The sequence below is a fragment of the Lycorma delicatula genome, chromosome 9, assembly GCF_047948215.1.
Source record: "Lycorma delicatula isolate Av1 chromosome 9, ASM4794821v1, whole genome shotgun sequence".
Taxonomy (NCBI): domain Eukaryota; kingdom Metazoa; phylum Arthropoda; class Insecta; order Hemiptera; family Fulgoridae; genus Lycorma; species Lycorma delicatula.
In genome coordinates, this window is record NC_134463.1 from 125,725,656 (window position 1) to 125,749,927 (window position 24,272).

At 30.3% G+C, this 24,272-nt stretch overlaps 1 protein-coding gene across 1 annotated transcript in view; it reads left to right on the forward strand.

Annotated features, from left to right (window-relative positions):
• The window catches only part of LOC142330326 (uncharacterized), a 39,640-nt gene extending 16,033 nt beyond the window's left edge, over positions 1–23,607 (forward strand). Inside the window, exons 3-6 of the mRNA XM_075375548.1 lie at positions 3,152–3,232; positions 8,227–8,431; positions 18,360–18,440; positions 22,989–23,607. Coding sequence (XP_075231663.1) covers positions 3,152–3,232; positions 8,227–8,431; positions 18,360–18,397 — 324 coding nt within the window. The 3' untranslated portion in view covers positions 18,398–18,440; positions 22,989–23,607. The remainder of the gene's footprint in view (positions 1–3,151; positions 3,233–8,226; positions 8,432–18,359; positions 18,441–22,988) is intronic.
• The last annotated feature ends 665 nt before the right edge of the window (positions 23,608–24,272 follow it).

Consider the following 24,272-nt stretch of genomic DNA (forward strand, 5'->3'; position numbering starts at 1 on the left):
CATCTATGTAAAATATATGTCAATCATCACATGACTTTCTTATTTTGTTTTCTACAACTGAAACTGTTGTCTGTAATGGAACCAAAGCAGAAAGCTGGCCAGTTTAGTGTAGTAATTATTAGGTTACAGAGCAACTAGGGTTGTATTTGATTCCTGGCAAAGATTAAAAATCTTTTCACCTCACATTTTACCTCGCCTATCTTGATAAATACATGTGTAACATATTCCCAAGTACAACAAGATAAAATAAAAAAATACCATACTGTTATGTTTATTTTGATTTTATTTGGCACTTGATAATCTATAATCCAGAAATAAGTAAATTGTTGGTGTGGCATTGGTTCTTATTTTTCTACAAAAACAGTATATTGTTTATACAAATATCACATATGGCAATTATCAGCCTTGCAAACTGCTTCAAGCTGTACCTATTTAGGTAATACAGCAAGAAAAATGTTTCAGAGGTGTTTTTAAAGTGGTAAACAGTTATGAAGGAAAAGATTCTTATCAATGCTTTGTTTCCTATATTGCTGGGGAGCAAAGAAATGGTTAATCTAGAGCGGGAAGCTTGATAGGATTTATGAAATGTACCATAGTGAAATTTTATTTTGGCCCTTGAACCAGTAATTATGTTAAAAATATGGTGTACGGATAAATTTGTTATGACTGTTGAAACGATGCATACAAAATGCAAAAATAAAACTATGGACTTTTTTACACAAGTAGGTTTAGAGAAAAATCTGTCGGAGACTAACTAAGAATAAAGGGCAGAGGAATTGGCATGAATCAAACTGTTTCCAGACGTAAGAGTGGGTTTAGAGAATACTGGTCAGTGCCCATAACTCCACTTGAGTACCTATAATCAAGGGAAATGAGTAACGAAAAAAGATTACTAACCAACGAGTATCTGTTTTACGCCCTCTCAACTGAAGAGTTGCATAAAAGTCAGCAAAATATTTCTGTTTGTGACTGTTTACGACAAAGTGGAGTTGAGCCTAATAGTGTTGAAAACGTTTACCATGCGATGCGTAATATTGGAGGGATTCAGTCATATTGGTATCAGATTTTATTACTAGATCGTGGATACCGGTGTTCTTTGGTGGTTGGGTTTCAGTTAACCACAATTCTGAGGAATGGTCGAACAGAGACTGTACAAGAACACAGTTCATTTACACTCATTCATATACCATCCTCTGAAATATTTTCCGATAGGTAATTACCGGAGGTTAAACAGGTAAAGGAAAGAAAAAGTCATATTGATATACTGCCTTCACGGATTTATTGGCAAAGATCGGAAATTTAGGAACTCTGGAATTGTACTTAACACTTTCGTGTAATGATCTGCTCTTTTAACAGATATAAAATTTCTGTTATCTCTTAAATAATTTCGGTAACGTGTTCTGTGAGTATATTTCCACACAATATATACAATACCGGTAAGTCGGCTAAACAATTTTTTTTTATTTTAAACTATTTAAAACGTTGTTTTATAATGTAATAATTTTTGCCTTTTTTGGAAATTGTACTATAAAAAGTCATTTTATATTTCAGCATTTACATTACTGCTAAAATTCATGTTGGCATCGTCTGTCCGACTGATTTGTCATAACCATTTGTTTGGGAGTTATGTTGGTTGAGTTAAAGACGTTGTTAGTGAATGTAATTTAATCGTCGTTCGTTGATATTCGTTACTTGTTTATAATACATAAGTTAATTAGGCTAATATTAATATTTAATGTCTGCTAATTTAAAAAAATAAGTCTAATTTTTTTCTATTCACTAAAAATGCAGATTAATGTAAAAATGATGACGAACGTCCATTTTGTGTAGTTAATTTGATTTTTTAATGATTTATTCTTCAACGTATTTTTTAACGTTTATTGTTTTATCCTTTAAGTAACCTACTTCTAACCTACCTTTAAGTAGTATAATAAGTAACCATAAACAATAGTTTTGTTTTCAGATACAGTTGTTTAATCATTTTTAGATTATATAGTAATAATGCTGTTTACTTCAACGAACACCATAAAAAATATACACAGAAAATTATAGTAAGAGTTGAAAAGAAGAGATTTTGTCAATATTATTTTAAAAATTAATATGTAAGGTGGAACGGCATGGTGAAACATGATTACACCTTATATTATTTACCATTAACATTTAAATTAGCGACTGTATGGAAACAAGCTTGTGCTTACTGTATGGTTTTTTCTAGTTATTTGCACATTTACCCCATACTCCATTCGTACATATTATTACTTAACAGTGACTATAATTTTTCATTTCATTTGTGTACAAGGTTATTTGTTTGTCTTTATTATTGTATATCATTACAAAGCGGTCAGCCTAACAATTCAAATGTTCTGCAGTTTTAAAAATTCATCGAGACAATTTTAATGATAGTTCTGATTTAATATTACTTTAACAGACTTTTATTTCAGTAACAAAGAATTGAATTAAAAAATTGAAAAAACTTAGAATAAACATAATATTAGAATAAACTACAAAAATATAACCTCTCTCCACAGAACTCTAACCTTTGTCCACAGAATGGATTATCATCTTAACAGGTCACCATAACTCATAAAACTGATTGTTAATTGACTAAAATATTGATATCATCGGCTTGGACATTGACCTTGTACAGATCATTGCTATCCAAACCATTTATCTGTCATTTAGATATTGTATTTAACTAATCCTAAGCATATCTATTATTAGTAGTAGTAGCTGTTAAACATTTTAGGGTAGGTATTTGAGGCTAGATCCAAATTTGTGTAACACTTCTATTTTAATGTGTGAATACAAAATCAAAGACCTGGCTGAAGCGTAGTGGCGGCCAAGCAAACCCTTGAATTTCTAACTTTGCAAAACTTTATTTGCAAAGAAAATGCTTGAGGCATTTTGAAATTTTAATACTTTAAAATTTTGTATTTAATGAAATAAGAAATAAAAAAGCCAGATTATTTAGTCGGGTTTAAAATTTTCTCAGGCTGTTTCAAAATTGTATTTCATAAATATTGAAAAAATCTAAATGTAGATAAAATTTGTTTAAAAATTTCAATGAATGAAATGTTTTACAGTTAGCAGCGATTTTATTGTATTTATTATAAATACTTAAATTTTAACTTGAATGTTTTTATTATTTAAGATAATGGACGTACCTTTAAAGAATATCTACACATTTGAAGCTCTGCCCTCTAACATGAAACTAGAAACTGAAGATGATTGTGTAAGTATAATTTGATTTATGTGTTTTCTTTATGTTATATAGGAAGTGTCATCACATCATTAAAATTAACATTAAAATGTTGATTTTATGTTTTAGGATAGTAAATCTTTGCAAGTGAAAGTGGAGCCACTTGGTAATGGTTGTGATAATTATAATGAAGATCTCTTCAATCGCAAGAGATCTATTTTATAATTAAAGTGATGTATTAAGTTTATTCTAGCCCTCTCAGTGTGTATACATTGGAGTATTATATGAATGAAAGATTATGTATGTACTTAATGTCGATTCTTTAATTTGACTTCATTGCATTTTTTACCATGTTTTGAATTTTTCTTTATGTGATTTATACAGAGTGCCCCAAAATCACTTTACTAAACTGAAAAATTATAAATGGATTATCTACTGAAGTCTTCATGTGTTACATGTTTTCATTTTGCAGGATCGCTTATCAGTTTTAAAAAAACAAGATCTAATCAGCTGATTTTATTGCTAATTGTTGTAATGGATTTTGTGATTGTCAAAATACAATTCATACTTGTTAAGAGCAATGCTTGTTTATTCTACAATGTTTGTAGTAAATAGTAATGATATAATGAAGCTGTAATTTCAACAAAAAAAAAGAATTATTGATATTATTAATGGTGATATATTAAAAAGATGCTTTATTAATTGAAGAGACCAATTTAGTTAAATAAGAAAATTTAAATGTTGAAAATGAAGTGGTGCTGTCGTTAGATTTTGCATACAGTGAAACGTAAATTATCCATCTGAGTAATTGATGGATAATTTTGGAAAATTAACTGTTTTTGAAGTCGTGAGTTCTAAGCTTCAAATCCTAGTAAAGACAGTTACTTTTATTAGTATTTGAAAACTAGATTGTTGATACTGGTATTCTTTGGTAGTTGGGATTCAATTAACCGCACATCTCATGGATGGTCGACCTGAGACTGTACAAAGCTAAACTTCATCTACATTCATACATATCCTCCGAACCACCTTACTGTGGTTCCAGAGGTTAAACAGAAAAAGAAAACTAAATATTGATCTATCCAGTACCAAATGTGTTTAATTTAAAAAATGTTTATCATATCGTACTGGACATATTCTAATGTTTATGGGTAACACTAAAAAAAATCCACATGCAGCAACTTTTCTAATAAATAATTTAATATTAACTCCATGAAGAGCACAACAAAAACCAGTATAAATTGCATCAAGCTGAGAGTAATCATTTAACGCATCAACAGTATCGTCCATTTATACACACAGGTTTGCTTGTGCAATTAAATTTACCTTCCAAAAATCTTTGTTCATGAACTATAAATTTTTTCATGCAAGGTGTAATTGTCATACAAAATAACTTATCTAAGAGTTTCACAAAAACATTGCATTTCCTGATAGGGTGATAATTATTGATGTATGAATGACACCATTTTTATTTAGCAGCACGGGCATATGTAGCAAATTTTCCAAACACCAAAGAAAATATGATTATTTAAAGAATGATTGATGAACTTAGTTAAAAACTGTATAAAAAAGGCAGAGCATTTATTGACTAAAAGAAGATGAATATATTCTGGGCCCATAAAAGAATTATTAAGTGGACAAATGGAATTATTAAGTGGTGTCTTCATCATCATTTTCAGTTAAAATAATGTTACTGCGGTGATCATTTCAGTTAAATGTAATTTTATTCTTGGAAAATCATTGTTAGTAAAGACTCCCAAACATTTTAGGAAAAAGTTCTACAATGTCAGCATGGGATGTACTGAAAATTAGTTGCAAGTTCTGCAGAGTTATTTCAGATGACATTCATTTCATCAAGATGTGGTGCTTTGTGGAAACAGCCATGAAATTAGTAAAACACTGTCTAAGGGTTGTCTCCAGGGCAGTGTGTTGGGGCCTCTGTTGTGGGTGGTAGAGTTTGATTCTCTTCTGCGGCGTAGGTTGTCCAGCGGGTGTTGTGGTGGCTCATGCTGATGGCAGGCTCCTGCTGGTCAAACAGTGCTCACAAAGGGAGGTTGCATTCAAGCCACTTGGGCCTGCAGGATGCTTGAGCCGTGAGGTCATCAACATAAGATGAAGTTCAGCTTGGAAAAGACCACCAGTCCAAAGTCCATTTGGTGAAAAGCCTATATATTGATGTCAGGCCAGCGAATCAAATATATTCAGGTTCAAAAGTACCTGAGGGTGTTTCTTGATGACAATTTTTGATTCAAGGAGCACTTACAATAGGTTGCAAAGAAGGCCTGTAGTGCATTCTGTGGTATTGGACATCTGATCAATCCTGATGGGGTTCTTAATTTTAAGACCATGAGTACGCTGTATAAGGGTGTGTATGAGATAATTATGCTATATGCAGCGCCTGTCTGGGTGAAAAAGATGAAATTTAAAAGTTATTGAGACCAAATACATCTTGCTGTTAACGGTGACAGGAGGCTACCATATGATGACATGAGTCAATTTTTGTGATTGCTGGAGTGAATCCAATTGATCTACTTGTGTCAGAGGAGCAACAGTGATATGTTGCTAAGAAGTCAGGAGAGTTGACTTCTGAAAAAGTTTGGACCATTGAGCAACAGGCCTATCCTTTATGGCAGGCAGCATGGGGTGAAACAGTTGATGGGCATGATCTGTTTGCTGGTTTGCAGGGGGCGCCTCTTGGGTATGATCAACAAATTTGTGATGCAATTTCTTCCAGGGTATGGCACGTTTAGGGACAGATTGGCTTGCTTTGGCCTGGTTGATTCCGTGTTATGTCTGCAATGTGGTGCGCTGGACAATTACGTTTATGTTTTCTATGAATGTTTCAGTATGATATGAAGCAGCCCACCGGGTTGGTCTAGTGGTGAACGCGCCTTCCCCTAAATCAGCTGATTTGGAAGTCGAGAGTTTCAGCGTTCAAGTCCTAGTAAAGTCAGTTACTTTTGCACAGATTTGAATACTAGATCGTGGATACCGGTGTTCTTTGGTAGTTTGGTTTCAATTAACCACACATCTCAGGAATGGTCGAACTGAGAATGTACAAGACTACACTTCATTTACACTCACACATATCATCCTCATTCATCCTCTGAAGAATTATCTAAACAGTAGTTACCAGAGGCTAAACAGGGAAAAAGAAAGAAAGAAAGTATGATATGAAGCATACAGAAGTGATTTGTTAGCTTGATGTTAGGTCGACATTGGATTTCCATGAAAATTTGAAAAACCAGGCTGAATGGACCATCATTGAAAAACATATGGAATCTCTTGTAAAAGAAAGGCTTGCTGAAGGTGTGTAGAGTAGGTTCCCCCTTGGATTTTCCATTTGTTGTTCTGTTATGTTCTTGTTATGGTATTAGTGTTCATGTTTTATGTTCTTGCTCTTGTTCTCTATTTACGTTTTGCTACATTCTGTTTTATGTTCTTATTTTATTTTATTCATGATGGTGTGTGTTGAACTGAACCTTTCCTATTAGGTGTAGTTTATTTTATTGTCAGCTCAAGTGGTATTAGTGTTCATGTTTTATTTTCTTGCTCGTGTTCTCTATTTATGTTTTGCTACGTTCTGTTTTATGTTTTTGTTTTATTTTGTTCATGCTGGTGTGTGTTGAACTCAGCCTTTCCTATTAGGTGTAGTTTATTTTATTGTAAGCTTAATTGGTCAGTCTTGTTTAAGACTTATTGATAGGTTTTTTTGTAGGGATAATATGGAGAGGGTGACATTGCGACCAAAATCATCACATGGCGGGAGTCTATTCCTACAGGGTCAGGATGGACGTGATACAGATGAAACATAGTTGTGAAATAAAATTTTATTAATGAAATGAAAGTAAAATAAATTTTAATTCTGTATTTATATTAGGTAAAACTAAACAATATTTATAAACTCTACTCCTTCAGATCTGGGGAACAGAGGCTATTGTCCTCTGCTTACTGTAAAAGCTGTATGAATGTGTACTAATGAGTTTAATGTGCAATACATTGGCTTCTTCCATCAAGACAAAGAAACAATGTGTTGCACATTAAACAACAACAGTTTTTGTCCACAATCTTAATCGAGTAAAGAATACTTGAAAATTGTACAGAAGACTTGTACTGACAATACAGTAACAAAAATTGTTTCCTCCCATATATGTTCACCAGAAACAGCAGGAAATTCATTCACTAGTCTTGATAAACGAAACCATGCCCCTCATCTGACAAAAAAGTGTAGATCAGGTGTATCTGATATCGACAATGTTTTTGAGAAGTCAATCTGCATTAATTAAGGTGTTACGGCTGGTTTTCATATCTTGTTACATAGTACGATTTCAGATTTAAATCGGCAAGAATCTAAAGGCAAAATGTGTAATTTACATCGCTTCATTTTGATATCTAATATATAAATTTTTTGGACAGACAGGTTCTTCTTTGAATATCAGCAATGGCCTCTGGAGTCATTATAATGGAAGGTCATCTATTTCATTTTTCAATCTGAAATCAACTTTGTTGTATGCCTTTTTGAATTGTGTATGCTGCTTTTTGCTTGAATTCTGTCATTCAGAAACTTTTCAGCAAATATTTGATGTGTTCCTGTAAAGGATTCGAAATGTGTAAGGTGTAACCACTAAAGTACTAATTTGTAAGAGATGTTTTTATTTTATAATCTTATATCCTTATAATACAAGATTATATTATTGTAATTGTATATTATAAATAATGTTTTCTTAGTTTTATATATATATATAAATATTTACTTATATATACAATACATACACTATAATACCCTGTAGATTATAGTAGATTATAGATTATATAGATTATTAAACTCAACATGTTAATGTAGGTTAGTCAGCTAAATAAAATATCATTATAATTAGGATTGTTTTCAATATGAATATATGTTTAAATTATTCAATTTTTTATACGTATTTAGTGGCTTTTTGAAAGATAACACTTATTAATGTTATTGTGATTGCAATAATTTTTTATTAATTCATAATTATAACAAAGAATAACTTAATTTGCAGGTTTCTATGGATAAAGGAACTATCAAGGGAGGTACCAAGAATTTTATTACTTGTAAGAGCATAAATAATTCGTTAAATGATGGAATTATAAGTGAAAACTCTAGTGAATGTAATTGTGCTTATGGTGATGTAACGATAGAAAATTTAATTGAGAATATAAGTAGTGAAAACAAGTTGCTCGAGCAGAAAGGAGAGAAGTTGGATTGTAAATATTGCTATGAAAGATTCAGATGTAACTGTTATTTAAAGAGACACATTAACATTCATACTAAACAGAAAAAAAACAATAGTAACTTTTGTCAAAAGTCATTTCATTTTGAAAATGTTTTAAAGAGACATCTTAATATTAATACAACAGAGGAAAATTATGTTTGTAACTTCTGTCAAAAGACATTTAATAGTAAAACTAATTTAGTGAAACATCTTATTATTCATACAAAAAAAAATTATATTTGTAACTTTTGTCTGAAGTCTTGTGATGATAGGTCTGCTTTAAAATCACATTTAAATATTCATATTAAGGACAAAATTTATGTTTGTAACTTCTGTCCAAAGGCATTTAATAGTAAATCTTATTTAGTGAGTCATCTTAATATTCATACAAAAGAGAAAAATTATATTTGTAACTTTTGTCAAAAGTCATTTATTGACCAATACAGTTTAAATAGACATATTAATATTCATACAAAAGAGAATAATTATATTTGTAACTTCTGTCAAAAGTCATTTAAATTTAAAACTTATTTAGTGAATCATCTTAATATTCATACAAAAGAGAAAATTTATATTTGTAACTTTTGTCAGAAGTGTTTTTATCGAAATTCACATTTAATATCACATTTAAATATTCATACTAATGAGAAAAATTATATTTGTAACTTATGTCAAAAGTCATTTAATAGAAAATCTAATTTAGTGAAACATCTTAATATTCATACAAAAGAGAAAAATTATATTTGTAACTTCTGTCAAAAGTCATTTAAATGTAAATCTTATTTAGTGAAACATCTTAATATTCATACAAAAGAGAAAAATTAATTTATAACTTCTGTCAGAAGATGAAAGAAAGAAAGAAAAATTATGTATGTAAATTTTGCCAAAAGTCTTTTAATTGCAGTTTTGATTTTAAAACACATTGATTTCCACAAAAAGAAAAAAATTATTATTTCTAGCATTTATCAAAAATCTTTTAATCAGATTTATATTTTGGAAAGACATCTTAACAATATCCTTATTAGAGAATTGTTATGACCTTTTAAGAAAATTGATTAAGGAAAAAAGTAATAACATTCTTTTATATGTGTATAATTTAAAACTAGTATGACAACATTTTTCTTATGTGTATAATGTAATGTTACATTTTTCTCATTTTTGTATGTTACAACTTAAGGCGGGGAATTTCTATCTTGTTTGCCTCAACCACAGATTTGTATATTACTGTAGTTTATAATATATGATGAGTATGTACATTTTAACCCCAGAACTAATAGCAGTCAGAAAATTTGGTGTAAAAAAGTTGTGTAAAGTTCTCAAGTGAGACTTGTATAAATCACAAGTTGCATGTGATTTTCTTGAACATTTTTTTTCTCAAATAACGCTGATATTGAATGAATCTAAAAGCCTCGTTCTGATTTTATATTAAGTTTAACTTCACATCGTGTGTCTTACATTTTAGTAATGTTTTCAAATATTAAAACCAAACAAGCTGTGCCTGTTATCAATGTTGACCTCAAAATCTTTACTAGCTTTTAATTTATTACCAACATACATGTAAAAAAATTAGTGCTACTTTCATGTATCAATTTCTTTAAAAATGTCTATTGTTATCTGCTGGTTGTGAATTATTTTCCTCTTGTTATTAGCTTTTATTTAACTTTCTTTAGTTTTAATCAAATCATGCAACTGCTATATCTTTTGATCTATCGTATGAAAATCAATGAAATTATGTACACATATGTAACTTCGATGACAATACAATATTGTGTTAGAATTTGGATATGACCTATAACAAGCATAATTAAAAATACTCCATAACTATGAAAATAAACAAAAACTAACATTTTGAAATGTATGTCTCTATTCATTTAAATAGTCTTATTACTCTCTCAACTTCTGTTCACAATTTTATTGTGAACACAATAAAATAAGATTTTTTTTTTGGTAAGGATGGGAGCCGCAAATCTAAACAATAAGAGGGCAGAGACTTGAGATGGCAGGTCTCTCCACCATGCTCAGAAATTCTATTTGCATCTCTACTAGTTTTCGTTGTTATGACTTCTAAAATATTATGAATTTATTTGTGGAAATTTAGACATATTTTTAAAAGTATATATACTGTTGGAAAATGTAAAAAATGTTTAATTTTTTTTTTTACCTGACAAGTTTAAAACATCCCAAAAAATTAAGAATCTTTAAAATAAAATCCTCTGTTGCTACTGTTAGTATTCCAATACATTTTTTGTTATATATTTTAGGGGATTTTTATTTAAGATTTTTTTGACTGATGAATTAATTCATTTAAATCTGTGATAATTAATTTCTAAAGATTTTGATTTTTTTTTAATATTCGTCAAACATTTGTATTTTTTTAGGAAATATATAATCCTTTTTTTCTGCAATTATTGCCTGATCTTCCATAAAGGCAAAACAATTTCTTCCTAGGTTGTCCTTTTTGTAACCCAATTTTTTTTCTACCACATTTAGTTTCATTGTTTTCCTCCATTCTTTGATGTCTACCTAGAACACAATTAAAAGGGATCTGACTCAACGGTCTCATTAACGTATATTTTACCATGCTTAAATTATTTATTGGCAATTTAAATTCTTTTTCTGCTAATTGAAAATAAATTAATCTAATTAATGCTAGTTAGAAAAGGCAATAGAAATTATTTGTTCGGTTAATAAGGTTATACTTTATGCAGTTTATTAATTTTATACATACTATTTGTTCTGCACAAAATTTAAAAAAAAAATCTAAACCATCATGATGTATTCTCCAAATTGTTTATTGATGTGCCCTTCTATTCTCACAACTTTTGTAAGATTTTATAGGTTACTGAAAGAAGAGAAATATTTCCTGTGTAATTAGTAACTTCCATTTTGTCTCTTTTTTGTGAAGAGGATGATTAGGGCATTCTTGTGGGATTCTTTCTCTCTTCAAAATGTTTTCAAATAATTTTTCTAATAAATCATATGATAATTTTAAAAATTGCAATTTACTCTTATATTATTACTCGTTAAAAAGATGTGATAAAAGAAACAGTCTTTCTTCTCAATTCTAGGTGATTGATGTTCAGCATTGAAACAAATTCATATAATAGTCAAATATTAGAAGTGTATAATCTGTACAATCTAATAAATCAAGATTATAAGTAAAAAAAGGGATACATTTTTTATTTTTTTAAGTGGATGATTATAATTAATTTTTTTTTTCCAGTAAAAATGGTTTTGTCGTAGACTTTCTCTATATATACAGAGGTACACATGAGTTATGTACAGAAATACAGTCGTATGCTGTTTACTATATTTTTCTGTATTACAACAATCAATAAAATATCAGTCAGATATTAGGAGCTATAATCTGTTATTAGGAGTTTTTAAATTCTTGTTAGCAGAAGAATTTATATCTCATATGTATAGATAGATAGAACTGAGTAGTACATAGAAATGCATTTGGTTACTGTTTATTTCATAAAAGAATTATGATGGATTAATGATTTGCTGTAAAATGATTGGTGTTCAGTATTTTCACAAATTACACACAGATTTGTATATAAAATGCAATCACAACAGTCTAGTACAATACAGTGACTAGTACACTAGACACAGGAGTTGCGAGTAGAAAACTTTCAGCTTGCGTATTGTATTAAAATACCAATAAGATATTTGAATTTTGTAACCTGTACAATTTAATACATGAAAATAATAAATAAAAAAGGGATTAGATTTATGATATTTGTTGTAAAATAGTTTGCGTAATTCATAATATTTCAGTAAAAGTCGCTGCTGTTAATAGGTCTTTCTCATATGATTACAGATAGGTACATGTGAGTAGTACACAGAAATACATTCGGTTGCTAATTAGTTCATTTTACAACAGAATAATGAGGTGCTTGAAAACTATCAATGTCCAATAAACTATTATAACTGAAATAGGAATGATATAATAGTGCATTTATTCATTCTTATATGATGACTTATTTTTTCTACAACAATTTTGCTATTTTCCAAGTCTTCTTTGTTAGCTTTTTGTTTTTTAAAATAGTCCACTAGTATTTTCATTATTCTATATTTGTACTATTAATATGACAATAGAACATTTTATCTTCTTTCTTGAGTGTTATCCGTTCAATTTTATTGTATTTTTTCTGCCTTCAGTCATTTGACTGGTTTGATACAGCTCTCCAACAATCTGTATTTAGTGCCTGTCGTTTCATTTCAGTATATCATCCCCTACATCCTACATCCTATATCCCTAGCAATTTGTTTTATATATTCCAAACATTGCCTGCCTGCACAATTATTCTCATCTACCTGTCCCTTTAATATCAAGTGACTATTCCAGGATGCCTTAATATGTTACCTGTAAGAGTTTCTTCTTTTAACTATATTTTTCCAAATGCTTTTTCATCAACTGCCGCAACACCTATTCATTTATTACTTTCTCCACCCATCTGATTTTTAACATTTTCCTGTAGCACTACATTACTAAAAATTTTAATCTTTTCTTGTCAGGTACTCTGATCGTTCGTTTCACTTCCATATAAAGCTACGCTCCAATCATATGCTGTAAGAAATGTTCTTCTGATATTTAAATTCATTTTTGATGTAAGCAAATTATATTTCTGACTGAAAGTTTGTTTCCCTTGTGCTATTCAGCATTTTATACCGCTCTTGCTTTGTCCATCTTTAGTAATTGTACTTCCCAAACAACAAAATTCTACCTCCATAATATTTTCTCTTCCTATTTTTATATTCAGTGGTCCATCTACATTATTTCTACGGCGTGTCATTACTTTTGTTTTGTTCTTGTTTATTTTCATACCGTAGTTCTTGTACAAGTCCTTCATCTATGTCATTCATTGTTTCTTCTAAATCTTATTTTTACTCTTTGCTAGAAATACTATTTCATCAGCAAACCATAGCATCTTTATATTTTCACCTTGCACTGTTTTTCCAAATCTAAATTGTTCCTTAACACCATTAACTGCTAGATGTTAAGTAAAGATTAAAAAGTAATGGTGATAGGGAACACTTTTGTTGGATTCCCTTTTTAATTGCAGCTTCCTTCTTATGTTTGATTATTACTGTTGCAGTTTGGTTGCTATAAATGTTAGCAACTGTTCATCTATCTTTATACTTAACCCTAAATTTTTTAAAATGCTGAACATTTTATTCTAGTTTATGTTATCAAATGCCTTTTCTAAGTCTATAAATGGCATGTATGTTGGTTTGTTTTTCTTTAATCTTACTTCTATTATTAATCTGAGCACTGAAATTGCTTCCCTCTTCTCTTGACCTTTCCTGAAACCAAATAAGTCTTCTAACATTTCTTCCACCTTCTCAATTCTTCTGTACAGAATTCTAATTAAGATTTTTTTATATATGAGTAGTTAAGCTAATTGTTTTGTATTCTTCACATTTGTCTGCTCCTGCTTCCTGTGGTATCATGGCAATAACACTCTTTCTGAAGTCTGATGGAATTTCTCGTTTTTCATAAATATTACACATTACACATCAGTTTGTATAATCTATCTATCGCTTCGTCATCTGCACTGTGCAGTAATTCTACAGGTATCCTTTCTGCTACTGACATCTTTTAATGTTCTATTAAATTCAGATCTCGCTATTATATAACACTAGTTTCATTTCCTCCATATAACATTTCAATATATTCTACCCACCTATCGACCTTTTCTTTTGTACTATAAATCAGTGTACCATCTTTATTTAACGCATTATTAGATTTTAATTTATGTACCACAAAATTCTCCTTAACTTTCACCTTTCACTTTTTGCCTTAAAGGCATTAAAATCATATCTGTAAACATTATACAATTCATTGTTACACTGAAATTTAAAAAAATGTGTGAAAGGAGTTGCAAGCAACCACTTTTTCTTAAGCCAGTGTTGGGTTTCAGTTTTCCTCCAGCTGTTAATAGTAACTTTATTTACCACACCACAAAAGGGTGATAAGTTGCATTATTATTACGCTCCTTCTTGTAAGCAATTCAAAAAGTCATTTGTAAACCAATTTTTAAAACTGTCCCTATTCATTTCTGAGTGATAATCTGAAGAACCGGCTTTCAATTTACTGCGGAAAACGCATTTACTTTCTGTAATGAACCCTGTTTTTGCTGAACCTGCATGACATACTGTTAATATACTGCTTTTCTGATGAGTATTTTAATTTTAATATCTCATTTTTCTTTCAATCTTGCTATATGTATTTATCAGAATGATTTTCATTAACATACATCTCATCTATGTAGAATATATGTCAATCATCACATGACGCTTTTAATTTGTGAAATTTGTTTAAAAATTTAATTTTTTTTTAATGCAATAGCATGTTTTTCCATCTGAAATGTTCAGTTTTTTTTTATAACAAAAACCAATTTTTTTCACAGTGTGACAAACAGTTGTAGATGATAGCTTTACATGTAGTTTTCCTGTATTTCCTCTTTGAACTTCTTAACGATAGGGATTTCATTCTGAACGGTAGGGCAGTACTGAGGTAACTGTTCAACACAACGTCCAGTGAGATGCCTACTCAAAGGTCAAAATAGTGATGATGATGATGATTGCAAACCTCCTGAAAGGAGATGCCACTTGAAGAAGAAGAAGAGTAAGCTGTACAGAAACCAATCTTACATTTGCCACACCAGATTTACAACTTTCTTCTACCTTATAGAAATAATAAAAGCCAGTTTTCTCCAATTCAATATTAGTATTCAAAAAATCTATTGGAAGATCTGTAAAAGCAAATATAATTAATTTATTTGGAAAAATGTAACTATTTCTTATTTTGTTTTCTACAACTGAAACTGTTGTCTGTAATGGAACCAAAGCAGAAAGCTGGCCAGTTTAGTGTAGTAATTATTAGGTTACAGAGCAACTAGAGTTGTATTTGATTCCTGGCAAAGATTAAAAATCTTTTCACCTCACATTTTACCTCGCCTATCTTGATAAATACATGTGTAACATATCCCCAAGTACAACAAGATAAAATAAAAAAATACCATACTGTTATGTTTATTTTGATTTTATTTGGCACTTGATAATCTATAATCCAGAAATAAGTAAATTGTTGAGTGGCATTGGTTCTTATTTTTCTACAAAAACAGTATATTGTTTATACAAGTATCACATATGGCAATTATCAGCCTTGCAAACTGCTTCAAGCTGTACCTATTTAGGTAATACAGCAAGAAAAATGTTTCAGAGGTGTTTTTAAAGTGGTAAACAGTTATGAAGGAAAAGATTCTTATCAATGCTTTGTTTCCTATATTGCTGGGGAGCAAAGAAATGGTTAATCTAGAGCGGGAAGCTTGATAGGATTTATGAAATGTACTATAGTGAAATTTTATTTTGGCCCTTGAACCAGTAATTATGTTAAAAATATGGTGTACGGATAAATTTGTTATGACTGTTGAAACGATGCATACAAAATGCAAAAATAAAACTATGGACTTTTTTACACAAGTAGGTTTAGAGAAAAATCTGTCGGAGACTAACTAAGAATAAAGGGCAGAGGAATTGGCATGAATCAAACTGTTTCCAGACGTAAGAGTGGGTTTAGAGAATACTGGTCAGTGCCCATAACTCCACTTGAGTACCTATAATCAAGGGAAATGAGTAACGAAAAAAGATTACTAACCAACGAGTATCTGTTTTACGCCCTCTCAACTGAAGAGTTGCATAAAAGTCAGCAAAATATTTCTGTTTGTGACTGTTTACGACAAAGTGGAGTTGAGCCTAATAGTGTTGAAAACGTTTACCATGCGATGCGTAATATTGGAGGGATTCAGTCATATTGGTATCAGATTTTATTACTAGATCGTGGATACCGGTGTTCTTTGGTGGTTGGGTTTCAGTTAACCACAATTCTGAGGAATGGTCGAACAGAGACTGTACAAGAACACAGTTCATTTACACTCATTCATATACCATCCTCTGAAATATTTTCCGATAGGTAATTACCGGAGGTTAAACAGGTAAAGGAAAGAAAAAGTCATATTGATATACTGCCTTCACGGATTTATTGGCAAAGATCGGAAATTTAGGAACTCTGGAATTGTACTTAACACTTTCGTGTAATGATCTGCTCTTTTAACAGATATAAAATTTCTGTTATCTCTTAAATAATTTCGGTAACGTGTTCTGTGAGTATATTTCCACACAATATATACAATACCGGTAAGTCGGCTAAACAATTTTTTTTTATTTTAATCTATTTAAAACGTTGTTTTATAATGTAATAATTTTTGCCTTTTTTGGAAATTGTACTATAAAAAGTCATTTTATATTTCAGCATTTACATTACTGCTAAAATTCATGTTGGCATCGTCTGTCCGACTGATTTGTCATAACCATTTGTTTGGGAGTTATGTTGGTTGAGTTAAAGACGTTGTTAGTGAATGTAATTTAATCGTCGTTCGTTGATATTCGTTACTTGTTTATAATACATAAGTTAATTAGGCTAATATTAATATTTAATGTCTGCTAATTTAAAAAAATAAGTCTAATTTTTTTCTATTCACTAAAAATGCAGATTAATGTAAAAATGATGACGAACGTCCATTTTGTGTAGTTAATTTGATTTTTTAATGATTTATTCTTCAACGTATTTTTTAACGTTTATTGTTTTATCCTTTAAGTAACCTACTTCTAACCTACCTTTAAGTAGTATAATAAGTAACCATAAACAATAGTTTTGTTTTCAGATACAGTTGTTTAATCATTTTTAGATTATATAGTAATAATGCTGTTTACTTCAACGAACACCATAAAAAATATACACAGAAAATTATAGTAAGAGTTGAAAAGAAGAGATTTTGTCAATATTATTTTAAAAATTAATATGTAAGGTGGAACGGCATGGTGAAACATGATTACGCCTTATATTATTTACCATTAACATTTAAATTAGCGACTGTATGGAAACAAGCTTGTGCTTACTGTATGGTTTTTTCTAGTTATTTGCACATTTACCCCATACTCCATTCGTACATATTATTACTTAACAGTGACTATAATTTTTCATTTCATTTGTGTACAAGGTTATTTGTTTGTCTTTATTATTGTATATCATTACAAAGCGGTCAGCCTAACAATTCAAATGTTCTGCAGTTTTAAAAATTCATCGAGACAATTTTAATGATAGTTCTGATTTAATATTACTTTAACAGACTTTTATTTCAGTAACAAAGAATTGAATTAAAAAATTGAAAAAACTTAGAATAAACATAATGTTAGAATAAACTACAAAAATATAACCTCTCTCCACAGAACTCTAACCTTTGTCCACAGAATGGATTATCATCTTAACAGGTCACCATAACTCATAAAACTGATTGTTAATTGACTAAAATATTGATATCATCGGCTTGGACATTGACCTTGTACAGATCATTGCTATCCAAACCATTTATCTGTCATTTAGATATTGTATTTAACTAATCCTAAGCATATCTATTATTAGTAGTAGTAGCTGTTAAACATTTTAGGGTAGGTATTTGAGGCTAGATCCAAATTTGTGTAACACTTCTATTTTAATGTGTGAATACAAAATCAAAGACCTGGCTGAAGCGTAGTGGCGGCCAAGCAAACCCTTGAATTTCTAACTTTGCAAAACTTTATTTGCAAAGAAAATGCTTGAGGCATTTTGAAATTTTAATACTTTAAAATTTTGTATTTAATGAAATAAGAAATAAAAAAGCCAGATTATTTAGTCGGGTTTAAAATTTTCTCAGGCTGTTTCAAAATTGTATTTCATAAATATTGAAAAAATCTAAATGTAGATAAAATTTGTTTAAAAATTTCAATGAATGAAATGTTTTACAGTTAGCAGCGATTTTATTGTTTTTATTATAAATACTTAAATTTTAACTTGAATGTTTTAATTATTTAAGATAATGGACGTACCTTTAAAGAATATCTACACATTTGAAGCTCTGCCCTCTAACATGAAACTAGAAACTGAAGATGATTGTGTAAGTATAATTTGATTTATGTTTTTTCTTTATGTTATATAGGAAGTGTCATCACATCATTAAAATTAACATTAAAATGTTGATTTTATGTTTTAGGATAGTAAATCTTTGCAAGTGAAAGTGGAGCCACTTGGTAATGGTTGTGATAATTATAATGAAGATCTCTTCAATCGCAAGAGATCTATTTTATAATTAAAGTGATGTATTAAGTTTATTCTAGCCCTCTCAGTGTGTATACATTGGAGTATTATATGAATGAAAGATTATGTATGCACTTAATGTCGATTCTTTAATTTGACTTCATTGCATTTTTTACCATGTTTTGAATTTTTCTTTATGTGATTTATACAGAGTGCCCCAAAATCACTTTACTAAACTGAAAAATTATAAATGGATTATCTACTGAAGTCTTCATGTGTTACATGTTTTCATTTTGCAGGATCGCTTATCAGTTTTAAAAAAACAAGATCTAATCAGCTGATTTTATTGCTAATTGTTGTAATGGATTTTGTGATTGTCAAAATACAATTCATACTTGTTAAGAGCAATGCTTGTTTATTCTACAATGTTTGTAGTAAATAGTAATGATATAATGAAGCTGTAATTTCAACAAAAAAAAAGAATTATTGATATTATTAATGGTGATATATTAAAAAGATGCTTTATTAATTGAAGAGACCAATTTAGTTAAATAAGAAAATTTAAATGTTGAAAATGAAGTGGTGCTGTCGTTAGATTTTGCATACAGTGAAACGTAAATTATCCATCTGAGTAATTGATGGATAATTTTGGAAAATTAACTGTTTTTGAAGTCGTGAGTTCTAAGCTTCAAATCCTAGTAAAGACAGTTACTTTTATTAGTATTTGAAAACTAGATTGTTGATACTGGTGTTCTTTGGTAGTTGGGATTCAATTAACCGCACATCTCATGGATGGTCGACCTGAGACTGTACAAAGCTAAACTTCATCTACATTCATACATATCCTCCGAACCACCTTACTGTGGTTCCAGAGGTTAAACAGAAAAAGAAAACTAAATATTGATCTATCCAGTACCAAATGTGTTTAATTTAAAAAATGTTTATCATATCGTACTGGACATATTCTAATGTTTATGGGTAACACTAAAAAAAATCCACATGCAGCAACTTTTCTAATAAATAATTTAATATTAACTCCATGAAGAGCACAACAAAAACCAGTATAAATTGCATCAAGCTGAGAGTAATCATTTAACGCATCAACAGTATTGTCCATTTATACACACAGGTTTGCTTGTGCAATTAAATTTACCTTCCAAAAATCTTTGTTCATGAACTATAAATTTTTTCATGCAAGGTGTAATTGTCATACAAAATAACTTATCTAAGAGTTTCACAAAAACATTGCATTTCCTGATAGGGTGATAATTATTGATGTATGAATGACACCATTTTTATTTAGCAGCACGGGCATATGTAGCAAATTTTCCAAACACCAAAGAAAATATGATTATTTAAAGAATGATTGATGAACTTAGTTAAAAACTGTATAAAAAAGGCAGAGCATTTATTGACTAAAAGAAGATGAATATATTCTGGGCCCATAAAAGAATTATTAAGTGGACAAATGGTGTCTTCATCATCATTTTCAGTTAAAATAATGTTACTGCGGTGATCATTTCAGTTAAATGTAATTTTATTCTTGGAAAATCATTGTTAGTAAAGACTCCCAAACATTTTAGGAAAAAGTTCTACAATGTCAGCATGGGATGTACTGAAAATTAGTTGCAAGTTCTGCAGAGTTATTTCAGATGACATTCATTTCATCAAGATGTGGTGCTTTGTGGAAACAGCCATGAAATTAGTAAAACACTGTCTAAGGGTTGTCTCCAGGGCAGTGTGTTGGGGCCTCTGTTGTGGGTGGTAGAGTTTGATTCTCTTCTGCGGCGTAGGTTGTCCAGCGGGTGTTGTGGTGGCTCATGCTGATGGCAGGCTCCTGCTGGTCAAACAGTGCTCACAAAGGGAGGTTGCATTCGAGCCACTTGGGCCTGCAGGATGCTTGAGCCGTGAGGTCATCAACATAAGATGAAGTTCAGCTTGGAAAAGACCACCAGTCCAAAGTCCATTTGGTGAAAAGCCTATATATTGATGTCAGGCCAGCGAATCAAATATATTCAGGTTCAAAAGTACCTCAGGGTGTTTTTTGATGACAATTTTTGATTCAAGGAGCACTTACAATAGGTTGCAAAGAAGGCCTGTAGTACATTCTGTGGTATTGGACATCTGATCAATCCTGATGGGGTTGTTAATTTTAAGACCATGAGTACGCTGTATAAGGGTGTGTATGAGATAATTATGCTATATGCAGCGCCTGTCTGGGTGAAAAAGATGAAATTTAAAAGTTATTGAGACCAAATACATCTTGCTGTTAACGGTGACAGGAGGCTACCATATGATGACATGAGTCAATTTTTGTGATTGCTGGAGTGAATCCAATTGATCTACTTGTGTCAGAGGAGCAACAGTGATATGTTGCTAAGAAGTCAGGAGAGTTGACTTCTGAAAAAGTTTGGACCATTGAGCAACAGGGCTATCCTTTATGGCAGGCAACATGGGGTGAAACAGTTGATGGGAATGATCTGTTTGCTGGTTTGCAGGGGGGCGCCTCTTGGGTATGATCAACAAATTTGTGATGCAATTTCTTCCAGGGTATGGCACGTTTAGGGACAGATTGGCTTGCTTTGGCCTGGTTGATTGCATGTTATGTCTGCAATGTGGTGCGCTGGACAATTACGTTTATGTTTTCTATGAATGTTTCAGTATGATATGAAGCAGCCCACCGGGTTGGTCTAGTGGTGAACGCGCCTTCCCCTAAATCAGCTGATTTGGAAGTCGAGAGTTCCAGCGTTCAAGTCCTAGTAAAGTCAGTTATTTTTGCACAGATTTGAATACTAGATCGTGGATACCGGTGTTCTTTGGTAGTTGGGTTTCAATTAACCACACATCTCAGGAATGGTCGAACTGAGAACGTACAAGACTACACTTCATTTACAGTCACACATATCATCCTCATTCATCCTCTGAAGAATTATCTAAACAGTAGTTACCGGAGGCTAAACAGGGAAAAAGAAAGAAAGAAAGTATGATATGAAGCATACAGAAGTGATTTGTTAGCTTGATGTTAGGTCGACATTGGATTTCCATGAAAATTTGAAAAACCAGGCTGAATGGACCATCATTGAAAAACATATGGAATCTCTTGTAAAAGAAAGGCTTGCTGAAGGTGTGTAGTGTAGGTTCCCCCTTGGGTTTCCGTTTGTTGTTCTGTTATGTTCTTGTTATGGTATTAGTGTTCATGTTTTATTTTCTTGCTCGTGTTCTCTATTTATGTTTTGCTACGTTCTGTTTTATGTTTTTGTTTTATTTTGTTCATGCTGGTGTGTGTTGAACTCAGCCTTTCCTATTAGGTGTAGTTTATTTTATTGTAAGCTTAATTGGTCAGTCTTGTTTAAGACTTATTGATAGGTTTTTTGTAGGGATAATATGGAGAGGGTGACATTGCGACCAAAATCATCACATGGCGGGAGTCTATTCCTACAGGGTCAGGATGGATGTGATACAGATGAAACATAGTTGTGAAATAAAATTTTATTAATGAAATGAAAGTAAAATAAATTTTAATTCTGTATTTATATTAGGTAAAACTAAACAATATTTATAAACTCTAGTCCTTCAGATCTGGGGAACAGAGACTATTGTCCTCTGCTGACTGTAAAAGCTGTATGAATGTGTACTAATGAGTTTAATGTGCAACACATTGGCTTCTTCCATCAAGACAAAGAAACAATGTGTTGCACATTAAACAACAACAGTTTTTGTCCACAATTTTAATAGAGTTAAGAATTCTTGAAAATTGTACAGAAGACTTGTACCGACAATACAGTAACAAAAATTGTTTCCTCCCATATATGTTCACCAGAAACATCTGGAAATTCATTCACTAGTCTTGATAAACGAAACCATGCCCCTCATCGGACAAAAAAGTGTAGATCTGGTGTATCTGATATCGACAATGTTTTTGAGAAGTCAATCTGCATTAATTAAGGTGTTACGGCTGGTTCTCATATGTTGTTACACAGTACGATTTCAGATTTAAATCGGCAAGAATCTAAAGGCAAAATGTGTAATTTACATTGCTTTATTTTGATATCTAATATATATATTAGATACATATGTATGTGTAGTGTATGTATATATACATACACTATAATCTACAGGGTGTCCAGACGAAAAGTATCCTAAATTACAACTTGTATTAAGAAAACCGGGTAATAATTTTTACAACTTTCTTTTCTTTTTATTAAACTCAACTTGTTAATGTAGGTTAGTCAGCTAAATAAAATATCATTATAATTAGGATTGTTTTTAATATGAATATATGTTTAAATTATTCAATTTTTTATACGTATTTAGTGGCTTTTTGAAAGATAACACTTATTAATGTTATTGTGATTGCAGTAATTTTTTATTAATTCATAATTATAACAAAAAATAACTTAATTTGCAGGTTGCTATGGATAAAGGAACTATCAAGAGAAGTACCAAGAATTTTATTACTTGTAAGAGCATAAATAATTCGTTAAATGATGGAATTATAAGTGAAAACTCTAGTGAATGTAATTGTGCTTATGGTGATGTAACGATAGAAAATTTAATTGAGAATATAAGTAGTGAAAACAAGTTGCTCGAGCAGAAAGGAAAGAAGTTGGTTTGTGAATATTGCAATGAAAGATTCAGATGTAACTGTTATTTAAAGAGACACATTAACATTCATACTAAACAGAAAAAAAATAATAGTAACTTTTGTCAAAAGTCATTTCATTTTGAAAATGTTTTAAAGAGACATCTTAATATTAATACAACAATGGAAAATTATGTTTGTAACTTCTGTCAAAAGACATTTAATAGTAAAAATAATTTAGTGACACATCTTATTATTCATACAAAAAAAAATTATATTTGTAACTTTTGTCTGAAGTGTTGTGATGATAGGTCTGCTTTAAAATCACATTTAAATATTCATATTAAGGACAAAATTTATGTTTGTAACTTCTGTCCAAAGTCATTTAATAGTAAATATTATTTAGTGAGTCATCTTAACATTCATACAAAAGAGAAAAATTATATTTGTAACTTTTGTCAAAAGTCATTTATTGACCAATACAGTTTAAATAGACATATTAATATTCATACAAAAGAAAAAAAATATATTTGTAACTTTTGTCAGAAGTGTTTTTATAATAGATCTAATTTCAAAGTACATTTAAATATTCATACTAAGCAGAATAATTATGTTTGTAACTTCTGTGAAATGTCATTTGATAGTAAATCTTATTTAGTGAGTCATCTTAATATTCATACAAAAGAGAGAAATTATATTTGCAACTTTTGTCAAAAGTCATTTAATCGAAGTTCACATTTAATAACACATTTAAATATTCATACAAAAGAGAGAAATTATATTTGTAACTTTTGTCAAAAGTCATTTAATCGAAGTTCACATTTAATAACACATTTAAATATTCATACTAAGGAAAAAAATTATATTTGTAACTTCTGTCAAAAGTCATTTACTATTAAATCTTATTTAGTAAGACATCTTAATATTCATACAAAAGAGAAAAATTATATTTGTAACTTCTGTCAAAAGTCATTTCAATATAAATCTTATTTAGTGAGTCATCTTAATATTCATACAAAAGAGAAAATTTATATTTGTAACTTTTGTCAGAAGTGTTTTTATCGAAGTTCACTTTTAATATCACATTTAAATATTCATACTAAGGAGAAA